The 16,886-nt window shown below is 50.0% G+C and overlaps 1 protein-coding gene and 1 non-coding gene across 8 annotated transcripts in view; both read right to left on the bottom strand.

Moving 5' to 3' along the window:
- Positions 1 to 5,673: 5,673 nt before the first annotated feature.
- TRNAC-GCA (transfer RNA cysteine (anticodon GCA)) lies at positions 5,674 to 5,745 on the bottom strand. The gene has a single exon. It is a non-coding gene; the product is annotated as a tRNA-Cys (tRNA).
- Positions 5,746 to 10,153: 4,408 nt separating this feature from the next.
- DCAF4 (DDB1 and CUL4 associated factor 4) overlaps positions 10,154 to 16,886 on the bottom strand; it is a 34,519-nt gene continuing 27,786 nt past the window's right edge. For 4 of the 7 annotated variants that reach the window (XM_015144016.3, XM_015144018.2, XM_015144017.3 and 1 more), the window contains 5 exons: positions 15,793 to 15,894; positions 15,573 to 15,670; positions 14,020 to 14,193; positions 13,229 to 13,343; positions 10,154 to 11,163 (listed from right to left, as the gene is read on the bottom strand). In XM_015144016.3, the coding sequence (XP_014999502.2) occupies positions 10,970 to 11,163; positions 13,229 to 13,343; positions 14,020 to 14,193; positions 15,573 to 15,670; positions 15,793 to 15,894 (683 nt within the window). In that variant the 3' untranslated portion in view covers positions 10,154 to 10,969. 7 annotated transcript variants of the gene reach the window in all.

Raw genomic sequence — 16,886 nt, 5'->3', positions numbered from 1 at the left:
GGTTTAAAAGACTTGCTCATAGGTAGAGACAGTTGTTGAACATATCCCCGAGGGCTGTGACTGGAGATTGCAACTTGTGGCTGATGATGACGCAGTCTCCTGGTCAGTGAGACCGAGTGGGATCCTTACACATCCCTTGGGTTTAACTGCTGATTTATTTGGGAACCGGAAGAGCAAAGGGAACCAGCATTTAGGTGCCTGTTACGTGCCTTGCACTATGCTAGGAGCTTTACATGGTTAATTCTCACAACCACACTGGAGGTCCGCAGTAGGGTTCTTGTCTTACAGCCGAAGACACTGGCTCCTGAGGATCAGAACCCAGTGTTGCCGGGCACACTCCAAGCTGGCCTGAGTCCAGGCAGCCCCAGACCCCTTCTATCACCGTCGCACTGTAGAGCTTCTCCCCGTTTTCCTTCCCCTTCATGGCTTGTGAGTTCTTTCGCATTTCCAGGTAAAGTCAGTATCTTCTCCTTAGGAGGAAAGGTAAGAATCAAGGTACCTGCTAGTGTGGTCAGCAAGCTTAGCGTTGATCATTTCCATTGGCCTTGGATATTCTCGTGGCCGAGGGCAGTAACACTTTTTCACTAAAAGCAACTTTATCTTTCACTAAAAAGACTCACTGGCTGAGAGATTAAGCAACTTGATCTAGCCTGTAACACGAGCTAAGCTTCCAATTTTTTTTTTTTTTTTTTTTTTTTTTTTTAGTTTTACAGGGATGGGGTTTTGCCATGTTGCCCAGGCTGGTCTTGAACTCCTGGCTCAAGCAATCTGCTGCCTTGGCCTCCCAAAGTGCAGGGGATACAGGCATGAGCCACTGCTTCTGGCCAGCTTCCAATTGTTTAAAAAAAAAAAATCTGATTTAATGTTAATTTTGCAGCTATATTTGCATTTTCCATTTCAGACCCACCACCATTAGGGAGAGACAATGGAACCCACAATCATAGTCTTGTAATTATTCTCATCATGAAAAAGATGTTTTAGTTACTGTACAAAATCTGAGCATATTCTAACTCCTGACTCTTAAATTGCACCTGGTATAATTATTTTTTTTTAATGTACTTTGGAAATCATCACATACTCATGAACACTAAAGCCTATAGGGTATGGGGTTTTATGGGATTAGATAATCTGTAATTTAGTGATAGGCTCATCTGACCAGAGCCGTCTTTGACACTACCATTTGTAGACAGCGGGACCTGGAGTCCTCAAGTACATGATGCTGTACTGAGGGACTTATCCACTGCCACTTTTTTTTTTTTTTTTGAGACGGAGTCTCGCTCTGTCGCCCAGGCTGGAGTGCAGTGGCGCGATCTCGGCTCACTGCAAGCTCCGCCTCCCGGGTTCACGCCATTCTCCTGCCTCAGCCTCCCCGAGTAGCTGGGACTACAGGCGCCCACAACCGCGCCCGGCTAATTTTTTGTATTTTTAGTAGAGACGGGGTTTCACCGTGGTCTTGATCTCCTGACCTTGTGATCCGCCCGCCTCGGCCTCCCAAAGTGCTGGGATTACAGGCGTGAGCCACCGCGCCCGGCCGAACTGCCACTTTTTCAATGGCCATCTTAAACTGGCCATACCCTTAACTCTAGCCAGAATCTCTCTGACACTCTGGCATTATCCTTAGATAACTCCATTTCATGTCCAAAGGTACTGGAACTCGGCTGGGCACGGTGGCTCATGCCTATAATCCCAGCACTTTGGGAGGCTGAGGTGGGAGGTTCACTTGAGGCCAGGAGCTTGAGACCAGCCTGGGCAACATAGCAAGTCCCTGTCTCTATGAAAACAAACACAAGGCCGGGCGCGGTGGCTCAAGCCTGTAATCCCAGCACTTTGGGAGGCCGAGGCGGGTGGATCACGAGGTCAGGAAATCAAGACCATCCTGGCTAACATGGTGAAACCCCGTCTCTACTAAAAATACAAAAAACTAGCCGGGCTTGGTGGCGGGCGCCTGTAGTCCCAGCCACTCGGAGGCTGAGGCAGGAGAATGGCGTGAACCTGGGAGGCGGAGCTTGCAGTGAGCCGAGATCGCGCCACTGCACTCCAGCCTGGGTGACACAGCGTGAGACTCCGTCTCAAAAAAAAAAAAAAAAAAAAAAAAGAAAACAAACACAAAAATATTGCAACACAAGCAGAGCCTGAATGGATTTCCCATCCACCACGGCAACTCAGTTCTGACTGCCCTGGACTACCAGGAGCATTTGTGTCTGCGCACCTTTGCTCAGATTATGGCATCTACAGAGAATACCCTTTTCGGTATTGCAACAGCTGCTTTTGTTCACGTGAAGCCAAGAGTGCAAGCAGGCAGGCAGGTAGTAGGAGCAAGCAGGGAGACGTGAGCAAACATATGATAGCCAGGCCCAGGTCAGAAGGTACCGTGGGAGGCAGAGGCAGTGAGTCTTAAGGAAAGAGGGAGAGGCCGGGCGCGGTGGCTCAAGCCTGTAATCCCAGCACTTTGGGAGGCCGAGACGGGCGGATCACAAGGTCAGGAGATTGAGACCATCCTGGCTAACACGGCGAAACCCCGTCTCTACTAAAAAAAAAAACACAAAAAATTAGCCGGGCGAGGTGGCGGCGCCTGTGGTCCCAGCTACTCGGGAGGCTGAGGCAGGAGAATGGCGGGAACCCGGGAGGCGGAGCTTGCAGTGAGCTGAGATCTGGCCACTGCACTCCAGCCTGGGCGACAGAGCGAGACTCTGTCTCAAAAAAAAAAAAAAGAAAAAAAAAAAAAAAAAGGAAAGAGGGAGAAAAGGGGAAACTGTTGAACTGAACCCAAAAAGATCTTAAATGTCCAGAGGAACAGTAAGAAGCCCATTCTCCCCAACACAAGGGGCCTAATAGAGTCTTCAACTTCAGGAGGAGCCCCAGCTGGCTCTGCTGCATGTATCAGCAGACGACTTTGGGCAAATCAGTCTCTTGAGATTCAGTCTTTTCTTCCGTAAAGTGTGGAAATTTACTTCCTAGGGTTGTAGAAATGAAAACAAAATCATGCTGGCAAAACACAAAATGGTTCATCTATCTTAACAAGTGTCTACTTGTGTCAAGTGCTGGGGAAACGGAACTTCCCTGAGGGGTCTTTTATGCTGAGCCTTAAAAGTGGGATTTTTCTGGACGAAAAGGAGTTGGGTGGCTCTAGTAGAGGCCCGGGCGTGTGGGGGACAGGCTTGAAACGTGGTGTCCCGAGAGCACCAGGTGTGAGGCAGAGATGGCGCAAGAGGATGGAGAGGTATATGAAGTCAGATCACAAAAGGCCACGCTATCTGAGGCACAGGAAGCCATCGAAAGCAAAGATCTAGAAAGATCATTCCTGTGACAGTACAGTGGATGGACTGGAGAGGACAGACTTTAGAGTGGGACCAGAGCCTTTTAGCAACATGTACAAATGGAGAAATCAAGAAGAAATGGAGTTTAGCTTGAAATTGTTTGTGGGGATGGTTAGGTGGAAGATTTAGACCAGGACAGATCTAGGGTTGACAGGTAATAGGGAGGGGCTGACTTGGTCTTAGATGAAGGATGCTGCTGTGTGAGGAACCTTGTTGGGGACACCTAGGAGGCTGGCAGTACCCTCCAAACCATGTTGGGCCAGTTGGAGTGTAGGGTGTCCACAGCAACATGGGACAGGAGGCAGTATTTATTTGTGGGCTTTTTTTTTTTTTTTTTGGAGATGGAGTTCTCACTCTGTTGCCCAGGCTGGAGTGCAGTGGTGTGATCTCGGCTCACTGCAACCTCCGCCTCCAGGGCTCAAGGGATTCTCCTGCCTCAGCCCCCTGAGTAGCTGAGATTACAGGCGTGGACCACTACGCCTGGTTAATTTTTGTATTTTCAGTAGACACGGGGTTTCACCACGTTGGTCAGGTTGGTCTTGAACTCCTGACCTCAAGTGATCTGCCCGCCTTGGCCTCCCAAAGTGTTGGGATTACAGGCGTGAGCCACCGCACCCAGCCAGTATTTGTGGGCATTTTTGATAACCGGTGTGAGCCATTCATTGTTGTCACTAGAAGGCTGTAAGTAAGCAAACACTGAGCTAGTTAGCAAGGGGTCTGTCACAGCTCCGTGCTGCCGTCACAATCACCTGCTCATTTGCTACCTTTCATTGTCACCTGGGGAGGAGGGCAAAATGGAAAATCCTTCAAGGTCAGGCACGATGGCTCACCCTGTAATCCCAGTGCTTTGGGACGCCAAAGTGAGTGGATGGTGTGAGGCCAGGAGTTCTAGACCAGCCTGAGCAACATGGCAAAATCCTGTCTCTACAAAAATACCCCCAAATCTCAAAAATCAGCTCGGTGTGGTGGCACACGCCTGTAATCCCAGCTACTCAGAAGACTGAGGTGGGAGAATTGCTTGAGCCTGGGAGGTCAAGGCTGCAGTGAGCCAAGATCACGCCGGCTGTACTCTAGCCTGGGCGACAGAGTGAGACCTTGTCAAAAAAAAAAAAAAGAAAAATGCTCAGAGACTGTAACATATTAATCTTTATGACATCAATGGTATCAAGCAAACTGGCCAAAATGCTTATTCAATGTGTTGGCCAAGTTTAACCCCTTTTCATGCAACCTAGACCACATTTTAGGTGCAGTGAGTGTTAACCAAGAACCAACTGCTGCTCTTTACCCGCCGCCACTGAGTCGCGGAGGCAGAGGCTCAGGTGTGTTCAAGAATCAGCTTCCTCCCTAACCCACCGCCATGGCCCAGGAAGGCATCACTGCTGGAGGTGTCATGGACCTTAACACTGCTTTACAAGAGGCCCTGAAAGCCGCCCTCATCCACGATGGCCTAGCACGTGGAATTTGAGAAGCTGCCAAAGCCTTAGAAAAGTGCTGGGCCCATCCTCGTGTGCTGTCCCCATCCTCGTGTGCTGTCCCCAACTGTGATGAGCCTGCCTATGTGGCTGGTGAAGGCCCTTGGTGCTGAACACCAGATCACCCAAATTAAGGTTGATGACAAGAAACCAGGGGAAGGGGTGGGCCACTGTAAAACTGACAGGGAAAACCCATAAAGTGGCTGGTTGCAGTTGTGTAGTGTTAAGGACCATGGCAAAGGATGTCATCAAAGAGTTGTTTGAGATGGAGTCTCTCTGTCACCCAGGCTGGAGTGCAGTGGCATGATCTCGGCTCACTGTAGCCTCTGCCTCCTGGTTGCAAGCAATTCTCCTGCCTCAGCCTCCCAAGTAGCTGGGATTATAGACGCGCACCACCATGCCTGGCTAATTTGTGTATTTTTAGTAGAGACGGGGAGGGGGGCGGGTTTCACCATGTGGCTCAGCTGGTCTTGAATTCTTGAATTCAAGTGATCCACCCAATTCGGCCTCCCAAAGTGCTGGGATTATAGGCGTGAGCCACCGTGCCTGGCCCTTCTTTCATGTTTTAATTCAAGGGAACTTTGCATGTACTAAGTTTTCAAAAATATATGTTGAAGGAACATTTATATATATACTTCGACACACACCCGATGGCCAAATTGTGTTCACAGCTCTCAGACTTACTCACAGATTTAGAATCTCCCCAGGGACTTGGTCTTAATGGAATACAAAGGAGGTCCTAAAGGGGCTTTTTGTTCTAGTGGTCAGCTGGAATGTGGGAGGAACAATTTCAACACAACAGCAAGCTGAAAGTTCCTTTATCTTCTGGTAACACTGTGGCTGACAGTATTTACTTTTAAATGGAAGTGAGAAAACATCCGGGAAGGGGGCACCCGGATTTGAACCGGGGACCTCTTGATCTGCAGTCAAATGCTCTACCCCTGAGCTATACCCCCTTCACCTGCTGAGCACTCCTTCCTTGTCCACTTATGGTGACTCAATACAATCAAGTTCCACCCACACTAGAGTTCTGGCAAGCTTTGTGTTCTAAAGCCCCACCTTCTTAATTATCCATCATCTGCTTTGGCTTTTCCCTTGGCCACCAATAAACTGAAAGGGAATACTTGAAAAATGACATCCTGGGCTGGGCACGGTGGCTCACGCCCATAATCCCAGCACTTTGGGAGGCTGAGGTGAGGTCAGGAGTTTGAGACCAGCCTGACCAACATAGCGAAACCCCATCGCCACTAAAAATACAAAAAAATTAGGTGGGCGTGGTGGCAGGCGCCTGTAATCCCAGCTACTGGGGAGGCTGAGGCAGGAGAATTGCTTGAACTCTGGGAGGCGGAGGTTGCAGTGAGCTGAAATCACACCACTGTACTCCAGGCTGGGCTAAAAGTGAGAGTCTCTCTATCTATATATAAAGTGTGTGTGCATGTGTGTGTATGCGTGTGTGTGTGTGTTTTGTAAAGATAGGGTTTCTGCATGTTGCCCAGGCTGATTTCAAGGGATCCACCTGCCTGAGCTCAAGCAATCCTCCCGTCTCGGCCTCACTTCAGCCTCCTAAAGTACTGGGATTACAGGCATTAACCACGAAGCGTAGCTTTTGCTCTGTTCTTGATGGAACAATAGCCAGCTCTGACCTGGGGCTCTGCTCTTAGCTGGGCAAGTGCTTTATTGAGGTTGAGTAGTATGGCTCCTCCTTATCCCACTGGCAGGGGAGATCTGAAGCCCCTCCTTTCAAACCTGGCACTCGTTGGTATGGAGTGCAAGGGCATAGGCCCGAGAAGCCCTTTCTCCCCTCATCACCTTTCCAGGGGGAAGAGAAGCCAAGAATAGAGCTGGCTCCTTCCTCCAATCTCAGGGAAGAAACAGCACACTTGGAGACACAAATTTTTTTCATGTAAAGTAACACTGAGAGTTCATCTAAACATCTGTCTTAGAAATTCAGGTTGAGGGCTATGAAGGGAAGACATGCTGGCAGAACAGAGGGAGGTGGGCGGCCTCTCCAAAGACGGATGTGCTCTGGCAGAGAGCTGGGGTGTTCCCGCGGTAGTCAAACCTCCCACTGAACCCACTGACCGGTTTCAGACCAGCACTGCAGTGGTCATGCCCAGTCCCCTGCTGGAGAGGATGCCCTCGGGGGCGAGGAGAGAGGCCTGAGCCTGCATTCAGTCCACCTCTTGGCTTCCCCATTCCCCTGGGTGTGGTATGGGATGCCAACCAGGCGTAGTCACTGCATTCCCCATGCCCACAGCCGAACATGCAATCCTCAAATGTCCCGAGCCTCTGGGTTGAAAAGCCAAGGGCTGGTAAGGTTGAGGGACAGGCTTCCTAGAAATAAAACCCCGCAACAGGAATAATTGCGGGGAGACTGTGAACGGTTTGTGCTGGGACAGGAGGGGTCAGAAATTCTGGGCTTGGCAGAGCTGGGCTTTCTCCCACGAGAAATGAGAAAAATGTCACCCTTGTCTCTGACCCATGTGGAAAAAATGGATGGGCTCAAAATCAATTGGACCAAATGTACAAAGGATCATGCGACTGGAGGAGTGGCCCAGGATGGTGGAGCTGGGCTGGGAGGAGGGTTTACTCTATTAGAAAAATCTCTCCCAACTCTTTCCCGTTGTTGTTCATCTGGGCCCGGAAAAGGAGCAGGACACAGCAGTGAGGGAAACGGGGGCTTCAGAATTGGGAAGAGTGGAATCTTAATCCCAGCTCAGCCCTTCTCGCCAAACCACTTTAACTCAAGAAACCTGTTTCCCAAACTGTGCTGTGGGGTTAGTGTGAGGGTGAGAAGCGCCTTACAAATGGCTCATGTCTGTGATGCCAGCACTTTGGGAGGCTGAGGCCAGAGGAGCACTGGAGCCTAGGAGTTCAAGACCAGCCTGGGCAACATAGGGAGACTCCATCTCTACAAAAAACAAAAAATTAACTGAATGTGGTGGTACACCCTGTGGGCCCAACTGCTCAGAAGGCTGAGGTGGGAGGATTGCCCAAGCCCAGGAGGTCAAGACTGCAGTGAGTCGTGACTGTGCTACTGCAATTCATGCAGTCCAGCTTGGGCGACAGAGTGAGACCATGTCTCAAAAAATACAGGGCGGGGGGGCTGACATACAGTGGGTGCTTATTAGCTAATATCAGGCAGCACTGTGGCACCATCTGCTTGTGTATGTGAAGAAAAGCTGGAAGGATGCAGTCCCTGGGCCTCTTCCCCTCAACCAGGCTTCGCTATGGCCTAGGAACCATGATGAGGCTGGAAATGGAGGCAGCACGTGCCTGTCCCTACCCAACTTCTCCTGTTGAGGTATCTCTGTCCTTTCCCGAAGATGTGGATGTAATCTACTATCCAGCCATCCCTTCCTGTACCACCATGATCCTGAAAGTGGGGAAGAGAATACAGAAGACTGTCAGCCACCCACAGTGCTGAGAGGGCACAATACAAACTGCCCTGGGGTTTGCTGGTGGGAGAGGGAAGACGTCACAGCCTTAGGTAACTCAGGCGGACAGATTAAATATATTTAAGAACCGAGCCAGGTGCGGTGGCTCAGGCCTGCAATCCCAGCACTTTGGGAGGCTGAGGCAGGTGGATCACCTGAGGTCAGGAGTTTTGAGACCAGCGTGACCAACATGGAGAAACCCCGTCTCTACTAAAAATACAAAAAAAAAAATTAGCTGGGCATGGTGGTACATGCCTGTAATCCCAGCTGCTCAGGAAGGCTGAGGCAGGAGAATCGCTTGAACCCGGGAGGCAGAGGGTGCAGTGAGCCGAGATGGCGCCACTGCACTCCAGCCTGGGCAACGAGAGCGAAACTCCATCTCAAAACAAAAAAACAAAAACCAAACAAACAAAGCAGGCTGGGCACAGTGGCTCACACCTATAATCCCAGCACTTTAGGAGGCTGAGGCAAGAGGGCCACTTGAACCCAGAAGTTTCAGACAGCCTAGGTAACAAGGCCAGACCCATCTCTACAAAAAAATCAAAAAAGTAACTGCCAGGTGTGGTGGCACACGCCTGTAGTCCCAGTTACTCAGGAGGCTGAGACTGCAGGATCGCTTGAGCCCAGCAGTTTGAGGCTGCAGTGAGCTGTGATCGTGCCACTGCACTTTCAGTCTGGGTGACAGAGAGTGGGACTCTTGTCTCAAAAAAGAAAATTAGGCCGGGCGTGGTGGCTCAAGCCTGTAATCCCAGCACTTTGGGAGGCCGAGACGGGTGGATCACGAGGTCAGGAGATCGAGACCATCCTGGCTAACATGGTGAAACCCTGTCTCTACTAAAAAATAACAAAAAACTAGCCGGGCGATGTGGCGGACGCCTGTAGTCCCAGCTACTCGGGAGGCTGAGGCAGGAGAATGGCGTGAATCTGGGAGGCGGAGCTTGCAGTGAGCTGAGATCCGGCCACTGCACTCCAGCCTGGGCGACAGAGCGAGACTCCGTCTCAAAAAAAAAAAAAAAAAAAAAGAAAATTAAAAGGCTTTTTCAAAATGTGTACACCAGATTATTTTCAAGCCTTTAAACACTCAGGTGTTTAAACCACCAGACTGTGGTTCCTTCCGTCGTAAAATTACAAGTTGATGCCAGGTGTGATGGCTCATGCCTATAGTCCCAGCACTTTGGGAGGCCGAGACGGGCAGATCACTTGAGCTCAAGAGTTCAAGACCAGCCTGGGTAACACTGTGAAACCCTGTCTCTGTAGTCCCCGCTACTCAAGAGGCTGAAGTGGGAGGATCCCTTGAATACATAAGGTAGAGGTTGCAGTAAGCCAAAACTGTGCCACCGCATTCCAGCCAGGGTGACAGAATAAGACCCTGTCTCAAAAAAAAAAAAAAAAAAAAATTTGGTTCTCTATAGAATACGTTGTATTAGTCAGGGTACTGGCAGGAAACGGATGGAACATTCAAGTGGCTGAGAGTCTACCTAGTGAGGCATCCTGGGCCAGCAATAGTGAGGTGTGATGACCAGCTATAGGTCTGAAGGGACAAATGGAGAGTTGTTGGAACCCAGCTCTCTCTGAGCACTTTCCAATAGAAGTGGTGGGTTTTAGTTACAGCCACCCATAGCCCAGCCAGAAGGGAGCCGGGGAACCAGCGATCCCACCTCCCTCTTCTCTTGCCCTCCGTGTTCTGCTGCTGCTTCCCACGGGCTGAACCTACCTGGCTGCTGCGAGCCAGGGAACCCTGACCTAGTCCAGAGGTGAGTCTCTTGGGCATGCACAGAGCAGGGTGGAGATGGAGAGATGATGAGGGCAGAGTGGGTCTGGAGGGGCCCAGGGAAGCTCTCCAGGAAGGCTATGAAAGCTGGTCCCAGCAGCCCAAGCTTCATGATCTCCTGAGTCATTCACAGAAGCGCACGTCACACCATGATTCTTTTCTTGGTTTATTGTTTGGTAGAAAAACAGGCTCTTTAACACTGAATAAACATCTCACAAACCGTCGCTCCTAGACTGCAAAAAGTCAAAACCGATTCACTTTGACGCCAGGCCCTTGAATCTGACATTCAAGTCACTGTAATAGAAACCAGAGCTGCTGTACCTTAGAGGTGCTTCAACAAAGGTATGTTAAGGACTGTTTAAAACTCCTCGCATGTAAGAAGATCCATCTTTCCTTCCAATGCCTTTGGATAATAACAGGAGAATCCCGGAGATCTGCTGTTGAGTTTGAGAAGGCCAAGTTTAAGGATTCCAAACTCCAGCCTTCAATATTTCTGCAGGGACTTAGAGAAGTAACCTCCCCATCCTCTCCCGCTGGCTTCCCCAAGTACAGATGCAGGTCGTCCTGGGACCCAGGCACCGAGGGCTCAAACCATCTCACCGTCTCATCGCTGGGCTTCTCCAATGGGCTCTTGGTGGAAGAAGCTTTTAGTTTTTGCCAATCTTCAGTCCTTAGAAAAGTCTTTTTTTGTTAAGAAAAGGTAGGGAGGGTTAACTAAGTTCTAAGAATTCAATAAGAAAAGGAAATAGGTACCTTTTATGAAAAGGACTTCCAAGCTCTCTGAGCCAGCAATTTAACTCAAATAACTTTCCTGAGTGTCTCCACACGGAACGTTCAGCACTTTTCTCCTAGCAGCCAGAGGATGGGATCTGTGTACACTGTCACTTAAAACGCCCTCATCAGATGCAGTAAAAAGTTACGCTTTCCTCCCGTAAGTCAAATCCACATAGCTCTGGGCTGTACCCTGCAGAATTAGCTGTAGGAGTAACAGTAAAGGTCCTGCCCGACAGCCATGAGCAGCCCCGGCGCGCCCCGGGAGCCCCCCAGCCGCGACGAGAAGGCCACACTAGGAATGTCGGCCTTGGAGGCAGGGTACGGGGAGGGTATGGTTCTGAGTAGGTGGGCATCGTGGAGGCTCCAGATTCTCGTGTAGCAGTCCTGCCCCACTAGGAAAGAGGAAAGACACATGGCAGGCTAGTGAGAGAATGCAAAGGAAAACTCACCTACATGTGGACATGGCTTCTCAAGATTCCTCAGGGCTGTGATTTCATGCGAGCCAAAACACAAACTCATTAACAGACAGCATTTCTACAGATAACGCAAGTCTCCCTGTTGTGCTAGAACAATGACAAGATGCCCTGGTTGGCTGTGTGATGCCACGAGTGGCTTGGAGGTATCCTGGCTAATGTCTGGGGATTCTGCTGCTTTTGACGTCACAGAATGTTCAAGTGTGAGCGCAGCCCACCTGGTCTAGATGACATGCAACTGATTTCTCCCATTTTTTAGGGACAAAGTCTTGTTCTGTCGCCCAGGCTGGGGTGCAGTGGTGCAATCAGGGCTCACTGCAGCCTTGAACTCCTGAGTTACCTCAGCCTCCTGAGTTAACTGGGACTACAAGTGTGTGCCACCATACCTAATTTTTTTTTTTTTTTGAGATAGGGTCTTGTTATGTTGCCCCGGCTGGTCCTAAACTCCCAGACTCAAGCTTCCTAAGTGCTAGAATTATAGCTACCACGTCTGGCCTGATCTTTTCATGATATAGTAAAAGATCTGTCAAAGTCATTACATCCTGGGGATGGACTAGGTTGACAACTCTCCCCACAGCTCTTTCTGGTTTAACGCTTCAGTTCCTAAGACCAGTTTCAGTCTTCAGGGCTCCAGTTCTGAGGACTGTGACACACAACAGCATGGGTTACAGCAGCCCAGAAACATGATATATACTACTGGAGAACTTCAGCAGAAGAGGACAGGCCTTGGGCAGTCATGGGTTTCACATTTGTGATTCCGATCACTTGTGTGACTCTAAGACCAGAAGTGCTACCTTGGCTGAAGCTGACTCCCGGCTGCAGCTTATTACTGCCGCTGACGACTACCTGCACCTGCCTTTCAGCAAGGCTGAGCTCTCTCTATCATCCAGCTCACAGGAGCTCTTCTGCGATAAAAAGAGGTGAAAAATCGATTTAAAAAGGAAGCGAAGTCCTGGTGTTGATGAGAATAGTAAATAAGTCTAAGAACGTTCTAACAAAGTGATGCTTCCTAGCCACAAAAATGTTCCATGGGGAATAAGCCCTTTCTATAGGAATACCAGTAGAAGTGGTTCATGAAGACTGAGAACACATTCTGTAGTGTCAGGGGCCACTATTTCAGTGTGAAAGCACTGAGCCTGCACACTGTCTGATTACGCTATAGCCACTATCATCTGTAATCAACTGGTAACTCCCTTCCCAGGGGCTTAGTGGCTAGCCAGCCGCTCCTAATCTGCAGATCGTGGAGCCACAGGGATGGCAGTAAAGGGGCCATGAATCTTATTTATTTATTTATTTATTTTGAGATGGAGTTTCACTCTGTCAATCTTGGCTCACTGTAACCTCCGACTTCCTGGTCCAAGCAATTCTCCTGCTTCAGACTCCTAAGTAGCTGGGATTACAGGCAGGTGCCACCATGCCCAGTTAGTTTTTGTATTTTAGTAGTAATGGGGTTTCACCATGCTGGCCAGGATGGTCTCAATCTCGTGGCCTGGTGATCCGCCCTCCTTGGCCTCCCACAGTGTTGGGATTACGCGCGTGAGCCACCGCGCCGGGCCGCGGCCAAGAATCTTTACAATGACCATAACTTCTTTTCTCAGCATCCTCTGGTGGAAATGCGAGTAGAGACAACAGGGAGGCCACGTTTTTGGGTAAGATAGCTGCATGGTGGGATACCGCTGGCCTGATGAAATCCACGCAAACTCCAAACCCAGGCTCCCCAGCACCCCCCACCTGCCTGTTTCTGAAGTGATGTTTGCCCACTGACATGGGACGAGGCTGTCCACCTGGTGGACATTTATTTACACTGCGGATTACTAATATATCCAATTCTACTTCCCTCCTAGTCTCCCCACCCAAATGTCCACACTCCCCTTGATTCAGTTCTGTTTTGGGGTAACTTTTCCCTATGCTGCTGAAGTTGCTGGGATCGCCCCTGAGAGACAGTATTTGATGGGGTGGAATTTCCCCATCCTTCCTCAAGTACCTGCCACCAGGATTCCTTCTTCCTCGTGCACATGCAGGGGCAGGTAGGCATACTCATTCACGTGGCCTTCGTACTGCCTTATGCACTTAGTGGTCCTCAGGTCCCACAGCTTGATCTGTGGAAAGAAGCACCAGGAGCCATCAGAGAGGGGCCAGGAGGTACCACGGTGGTCCCCAAGTGCGAAGCCAGGAAGGCAAGGTGGTCTCCAGTGGCCCGTGCAGGTCACGAAGATCTCCATCTCGAATTCCTGAGCCTTGGAGTCCATCAAAAGCATGTAACCAGGTCGGGCGTGGTGGCTCACGTCTGTAATCCCAGCACTTTGGGAGGCCAAGGTGGGCAGATCATGAGGTCAGGAGTTTGAGATCAGCCTGACCAACATGGTGAAACCCCGTCTCTACTAAAAATACAAAAATTATCCGGGTGCCTGCAATCTCAGCTACTCAGGAGGCTGAGGCAGGAGAATCGCTTGAACCTGAGATGGAGGTTGCAGTGAGCCGAGATTGCACCATTGCACTCCAGCCTGGGCAACACAGCAAGACTTCGTCGCAAAAAAAAAAAAAAAAAAAAAAAAAGGTACACAACCAAAGAATCCTTTTCACTTTTGTTCACATCAGATTAGGCTCATATGGGCAACAAAGCAGTCCCCAGGCAGGGCCAACAAATCACTTGGTCTTCAGTGAACTTCCCCTGCCTGGGGTCTCGGTATGAGGACCTCTTCAGCAGAACCCTTTCACCTGGCAGGTCTCTGGGCCACGAGACCCTGTGGCCTGAGAAAGTTCATGATCCCCTACCTTTCCAGCCATGTCTGATGCCATCAGGTATTGCTCATCTTGGAGGATCCGCACAGAGGTCACTGCTGAGTCATGAAACAGGCGGGTGGCCTTCCATCCCTTGCCTTGATTTCCACAACGCAGATCAATGGCAAAGATTTCCCCAGAGCGGCAGCCATTAAACAGCAGAGGAACCTGTGGAAAGAGGGCCTGCTCGGTCCTGGCTACCATGACCTCCCTCTGAGGCTGGGCGGGGCAGGTCCTCCTGCTATAACCCCTCTTCTAGCCTCTGGGTCGGATGGTGTGATCAGACACGTGCTGGTCAGGGTTTGGGTCTCAATGGAGTTGGAAGGGAGGATGATTCCTTGTTAGTGGCTAGAAGAACCAGACCCCACGTGTCCTCCTCATGGGCAGCACAGAGGTCCTAGGAGCTGCCTGCTCCCCGCCCCCCCACGCACTGCCCCCTTTGGCCTTTCTCTCTGAAGTCCCAGAGATAGCACCCCATCTCTACCAAAGGTGGGTCAGCAGGTTCATTCACTTTTAAGGAAAGATGGTATTTTCTAGAGAAAAGTCCTTAAAATATAGTTATGACCACTTTTTTTTGAGACAGAGCCTTGCCCTGTCGCCCAGGCTAGAGTGCAGTGGTGCCATCTTGGCTCACTGCAACCTCCGCCTCCCGGGTTCAGGTGATTCTCCTGCCTCAGCCTCCTGAGCAGCTGGGATTACAGGCGCCTGGCACCACACCCAGCTAATTTTTGTATTTTTAGTAGAGAAGAGGTTTCACTATCTCGGCTAGGCTGGTTTCAAACTCCTGACCTCGTGATCTACCCATCTCGGCCTCCCAAAGTGCTGGGATTACAGCCATGAGCCACTGCACCTGGCCTGATTTTTTTTTTTTTTTTAAACTGACTTGAATTTATCAAGCTTAAATTCTTTTTTTTTTTTTTGAGACGGAGTCTCACTCTGTCGCCCAGGCTGGAGTGCAGTGGTGCGATATCGGCTCACTGCAAGCTCTGCCTCCCGGGTTCACGCCATTCTCCTGTCTCAGCCTGCCGTGTAGGTGGGACTACAGGCGCCTGCCACCACACCTGGCTAATTTTTGTATTTTTAGTAGAGATGGGGTTTCACTGTGTTAGCCAGGATGGTCTCGATCTCCTGACCTCGTGATCCATCCGTCTCGGCCTCCCAAAGTGCTGGGATTACAGGCGTGAGCCACCGTGCCCGGCCCTGATTTTTTAAATATATAAAACATATAACCTGAGAGCTGTGAAGAATTGGTGTTTAGCTTATACATTTTAAAGATGGTTTGTCCTGCTGGGTAACTCCAAGTACCCAAGAACTGCTCACAATTCCTTTCCATGAGAGGTTGTTTAGAGCAACTCAGGCAAGCCTTTCTGGATCAACCAACTTTCACTCAGTTCAGACACGCTTACAAAGGAACCCACTGAGCCTTTCTGATGCTCTTTCTCCCCTGTCAAAGACGACTAGATGGCACACAGAGGAGTCCAATTTCAATCTGGCCAAATTTCTGCACGGGGCAAACTTTATATTCTGCCTGTCCCAATCCAACTAACCATGAGAGCAAACTGCTGGGCCAAGACATCACTGTTGGTCCCAAAGGACTGCCGGTGTCCCGTCACCACGTTGGTCAACAGGACCCGCCGAGACAAGCCTGGCGGAGACAGAGATAGGCTGGTGAGATTATGTCACATGTAGTCTGGGGAGAGGGACAGCTACAGGGGTTTTAAGGTCTGTTAAGGCCTCTTCTCTGGGCACCTGGGGAGCCAGGCTCACCTGTACTGAAGCAGTTATTTGCTTGGATATTCAGGGACCAGGCACAGGACCAGGCACCAGGGATCCGGAAACTGCAGAGCATGCCAGGCCGGTCTATTCCTGCTAAGGGGATAGGAGAATGTAAATTGTGGCTGCCCTCTAGCCAGGCCAGGGACCACTGGGTTCAGAAAACATCCAAATATGCCCATAGCTGCTCAGAGGGTCTATACCTTTGGCCCCATTCTGGGTTTTGTGGTTGCAAGAGAGAGGCTCAGCTGGGATGCCTGGCTCACAAGTGGTTATTCTGAAAATGCATGTATGTTAACATTCCCAGTAGTCACGTTTATAGTACTGATATCAAGGAGGTAGTGTACTGTCAGAGGTAAGGTGGCTCCGATCCTCGATCACCTACCAGCTATGTGATCTCAGGCAAGTGTGTGTGTATATAGATACGCACACACAGACACACACACATAAAGATATATATAGATATACGTATCTTTAAGACAGGGTCTTGTTCTTTTGCCCAGTCTGGAGTGCAGTGGCATGATCATGGCTCAATGCATCCTCAACTTCCCAGGCTCAAGAAATCCTCCCATCTCAGCCTCCCAAGTAGCTGGGACCACAGGTGTGAGTCACCACACATGGCTTATTATTTATTTTTTGTAGAGATTGGAGTCTTGCTATGTTGCTCAGGCTGGTCTCGAACTCCTGGGCTCAAATGATTATTCTGCCTTGGCCTCCCAAAGTGTTGGGATTACAGGCATGAGTCACCATGCTTTGATAAAATATTTTTTAAAATAAACTTTTGCATTGATAGAACGTACACACTGGAAGGATACAGTTCAGGGAGTTATTACAAACTAAATATAGCCACGTACCCGCCAATCAGGTTGAGAAACAAAACAATCCAGGCCGGGCGCGGTGGCTCACGCCTGTAATCCCAGCACTTTGGCAGGCCAAGGCGGGTGGATCACCTGAGGTCAGGAGTTCGAGACCAGCCTCAACAACATGGAGAAATCCCATCTCTACTAAAAGTACAAAAATAGCCAGGTGTGGTAGAACATGCCTGTAATCCCATCTACTCGGGAGACTGAGGCAGGAGAATCGCTTGA

Source organism: Macaca mulatta, chromosome 7, assembly GCF_049350105.2.
Source record: "Macaca mulatta isolate MMU2019108-1 chromosome 7, T2T-MMU8v2.0, whole genome shotgun sequence".
Lineage (NCBI taxonomy): Eukaryota > Metazoa > Chordata > Mammalia > Primates > Cercopithecidae > Macaca > Macaca mulatta.
This window is presented reverse-complemented; position numbering and strand designations above follow the sequence as displayed.